The 4,555-nt window shown below is 38.8% G+C and overlaps 1 protein-coding gene across 1 annotated transcript; it reads left to right on the forward strand.

Annotated features, from left to right (window-relative positions):
• The first annotated feature begins 860 nt into the window (after positions 1 to 860).
• LOC111909431 (heat shock cognate 70 kDa protein 2) lies at positions 861 to 3,347 on the forward strand. Its single transcript, XM_023905248.2, has 2 exons — positions 861 to 1,151; positions 1,484 to 3,347. Exons 1-2 carry the CDS (start codon positions 938 to 940, stop codon positions 3,208 to 3,210), a joined length of 1,941 nt encoding a protein of 646 aa, XP_023761016.1. The 5' UTR covers positions 861 to 937; the 3' UTR covers positions 3,211 to 3,347.
• The last annotated feature ends 1,208 nt before the right edge of the window (positions 3,348 to 4,555 follow it).

Consider the following 4,555-nt stretch of genomic DNA (forward strand, 5'->3'; position numbering starts at 1 on the left):
AATTGTCGATGTGTTGTATCTAACGCAAAAGCGTTATTGGGTTTGCAATTTCGGTAGTTTGGAGGGGTATTTTGGTTGGGATCCATGATTTTTGGTTGTGAAGATGTAGTGTGTAATTTGTGTATAGAGAAAGAAAAGAATGGTGTAAAAAATAAGGAGTAAAAATATGGTATTTATAGGTAAATAAATTGTTTATTTATATATATATATATATATATTTTTTTACAAATCTAGCCGTTCAACGGCTACATAAAACTAAAACGGTCAAATTTTTGCATCGTAAAATCTCATTGGGCGTCCGACTTCGTTGCCCCGATAACGAGCCACCACGAACACGAGCTACCACGAGACAATGGGGTGGTGTGCACGCTCGTTGTTCGTGGCCAGCTCGACCACGAATGCATTCGTCGTAAGTATATTTGAAGGTCTTACGATTCGACTTTGATCATTATGGACTAGTACCAAGGTCGAGTCATCTAAAGTGAATGACAGGAGTTGAAAGCAATAACGACTCAGCCGGTAGCAAGGAGAAGTCATCAACCAATCACCCTTTTATTTATATTTCAAGTTCCTTTTTTATCAAATGGGTACAAGATTTGGACATTGGGCTACCTCTGATTGGGCTTATATTTCACGGAACTTTTTGACTTCCTTGTTGTCGAAGCTAAAGACCGAGAGCCGCGGGAAATATGAACCCTACGTAGATCAATATTGAACACTACCATCCGTGATCAATCTTAGCCGTCGATTTTATATTTCTGAATCTGCTCTCAACGGTTGTAGAACATTCTAGAAGTCAGACAACACATCTTCTAAAACCCTATTTATACCTTTCCTTACAACAGCACCTCTCCACTTATATAATATTCTTTCTCTCGCAACCCTAAAAACAATAACACAGTCGCCTAAACAAACACCACATCAAATCAGAGAAACAATGGCAGGCAAAGGTGAAGGTCCAGCTATTGGAATCGATCTCGGAACTACGTATTCTTGTGTCGGCGTTTGGCAACATGATCGTGTGGAGATCATTGCCAATGATCAGGGTAACAGGACGACGCCGTCTTACGTTGCCTTTACCGATTCAGAAAGGTTGATCGGTGATGCTGCTAAGAACCAAGTGGCGATGAATCCGACAAATACAGTTTTTGGTTAGTTTTCTTTATCGACTTTAATTCCTGTTAGATCTGATTTATTTATGTGCGGTTATTTATGACTGATTTACATTCATTGTGTTTGGAAACTATGTTTAGAAGATTTTAATAGGTTACAATCTGCAATTACAAAGTTTTTTTTTTCAAGATCTATTTAGTCTGAACTTTGATATTGTAAAATCAAGTCAATATATTTAGACTTTCAATCTCCAATCTCCAGTTTTTCTGTTGACTTTGTCATCTATTTATGTTTATAGATCTGTAATTTCAATCTGACTTTGTTTAATCTTGGACTGAAGCTTATGTTTACTTTAATTGTCCTGTAACAGATGCAAAACGTCTTATTGGTCGGAGATTTAGCGATGCCTCTGTACAGAGCGACATCAAGTTATGGCCTTTTAAGGTCACTCCCGGCCCAGCTGAGAAGCCAATGATCGCCGTCAATTACAAAGGCGAGGAAAAACAATTTGCTGCAGAGGAGATCTCGTCCATGGTTCTCATCAAGATGAAGGAAATCGCTGAAGCTTTTCTCGGATCAACGGTAAAGAACGCCGTCGTCACTGTTCCTGCTTACTTCAACGACTCACAAAGACAGGCCACCAAGGATGCCGGTGTCATCTCCGGTCTGAATGTCATGCGTATCATCAACGAGCCAACCGCCGCTGCAATTGCTTACGGTTTAGACAAGAAAGCAACGAGCGTCGGAGAGAAGAACGTTCTTATCTTTGACCTCGGTGGTGGTACTTTCGATGTGTCTCTTTTGACGATCGAAGAAGGTATCTTTGAAGTGAAATCAACCGCCGGTGACACTCATCTCGGTGGAGAAGATTTTGACAACAGAATGGTCAACCATTTCGTTCAAGAGTTCAAAAGAAAGCATAAGAAAGACATCACCGGAAACCCAAGAGCTCTGAGAAGGTTAAGAACCTCTTGCGAGAGAGCTAAAAGGACTTTATCGTCCACCGCTCAAACCACAATCGAAATAGACTCTTTGTATGAAGGTGTCGATTTCTACTCCACCATAACCCGTGCCAGATTTGAAGAGCTGAACATGGATCTCTTCAGAAAATGTATGGAGCCTGTTGAAAAGTGTTTGAGAGACGCAAAGATGGACAAAAGCACAGTCCACGAAGTCGTTCTTGTCGGTGGGTCTACCCGTATTCCCAAAGTACAACAGCTTCTTCAAGATTTTTTCAATGGAAAGGAGCTCTGCAAAAGCATCAACCCGGATGAGGCGGTGGCTTATGGTGCTGCAGTCCAGGCGGCTATTTTGAGTGGTGAGGGTAACGAAAAAGTTCAAGATTTGCTTCTTTTGGATGTCACTCCTCTCTCTTTGGGTCTAGAAACTGCCGGTGGTGTTATGACAACTCTCATTCAAAGGAACACAACTATTCCAACCAAAAAAGAACAGGTGTTTTCTACCTACTCGGATAACCAACCAGGGGTTTTGATTCAGGTTTATGAAGGTGAAAGAACGAGAACCAAAGACAACAATTTGCTTGGGAAGTTTGAGCTTTCTGGGATTCCTCCAGCACCAAGGGGGGTCCCACAGATCACTGTGTGTTTTGACATTGATGCAAATGGTATTCTAAATGTATCCGCTGAGGATAAAACAACAGGGCAGAAGAACAAGATTACTATTACAAATGACAAGGGAAGGCTTTCAAAGGAAGAGATAGAGAAGATGGTTCAGGAGGCAGAGAAGTATAAGTCTGAGGATGAGGAACATAAGAAGAAGGTGGAGGCGAAGAACACATTGGAGAATTATGCTTACAACATGAGGAATACCATCAAGGATGAGAAGATTGGGGAGAAGTTGAGTCCTGCTGATAAGAAGAAGATTGAAGATGCAATTGATGAAGCTATTTCATGGTTGGATGCAAATCAGCTTGCTGAGGCTGATGAGTTTGAAGATAAGGTGAAGGAGCTTGAGGGTGTTTGCAACCCAATTATTGCCAAGATGTATCAGGGTGGTGAGGCTGGTGCAGGTGGATCGATGGATGAGGATATTCCTTCCGGTGGTGGTGCTGGCCCTAAGATCGAAGAGGTTGACTAAGTTTTGTTTATAGCCATTTGATACGCTATGTTTGCTAAGTATTTTTTGATATCCCATTTTTGTGGGGATAAATTTTGTTTCTTGCTGATAAGCCTCTAGACATTGTTTTTTTTATATATGGAAGTTTTTATTTAGTATTTCTGCTTTCACACTTCTAGAAAGTATTTTACCTGAAGGGCTTACCAATTATAATTACTGAATGAATATGTATTAAAATCTGATGTTATTGTTGTTCATTGCATATGAAACCATATACAAGTTGTTTGGTAAAGTTGGCCAATTTGGATATGTTTTAGAGGAAACCATTTCTCATTTAGGCTGTGGGGATAAATTGTGAGGAAACCATTTCTTATTGATGATTTTTACTTTTGTTTATTTCATATGAAATCATTGTGGTTGTGTATGAAATTTGTAGTTTTGGTCATTTAGGTTGTCTAATGGGTCAAAATAATGGTTGTGTATGAAACTTGTAGTTTTGGTCATTTCTTATTGATATTGATGTTTATTTCTAAATTTTCCTTTTGTTTGGAAACAAGGGTCAAGTAAGACTTGAGTCAAGGTATCATAGGTTAACAACACTGTGGCCAACGCCATTAGTGTATGGGTCACTGTTGTTATTGATAGAGAATGCTATTGGACCTCCATTGTTGCTCATATTCAAGTTAATGAAATTTTCAATTGACATGTTTTCATCGAGCTTGAGGTGGATTTCTTGTGTCATGTCTTGGAAATCGTTGTTTAGGCCAATGAAGCCTGTAAATATTTTACCCTCCAACATTTTCAGCTTCTTTCAATTCAATCAAACCTGAAATCAATCAACTTCGTATGACATTTAGTGAAAGGAATAAGTCATCGGATCATAAAAGAAAAGGAAAAAATATAAAACTTTTGGTTTCACACACCAGTCGTAGTCGTATGGAAAAATGAAACATGAAAAAGTTCCAAATTAAGCGATGATTCATAAGATACAAAGCATGTATTACCAAAAAAGAAGGTGAATGATTGAAGAAGTTCCACATGATAAGCAAGGATTTTCTCCTTTCTTTCATTTAGAGATTGAAAGATGATAACAGAGTTGTGAATGGATGATTTTGGAATATCAATAGACTTAATGATGCTTGTAAGTGAGCTTTTTGTTGTTGGGTTCGACGACGACGACGAAAACACACGGTGAGCCTAGAAAGAACGCAAGAAAGAAGACGGGGAATGAGACATATTAAATTGGATGATATAATATACATTAGTTTTAGGGTAATTGGTAAAAAATGACATAATCTTCAAAAAGGCCCCAAAATTTTGATCAATCAATGAAAAAAGACAAGATACTAGCTAAATCTTGGGAAAC

The sequence above is a fragment of the Lactuca sativa genome, chromosome 8 (genome assembly GCF_002870075.4).
Source record: "Lactuca sativa cultivar Salinas chromosome 8, Lsat_Salinas_v11, whole genome shotgun sequence".
Lineage (NCBI taxonomy): Eukaryota > Viridiplantae > Streptophyta > Magnoliopsida > Asterales > Asteraceae > Lactuca > Lactuca sativa.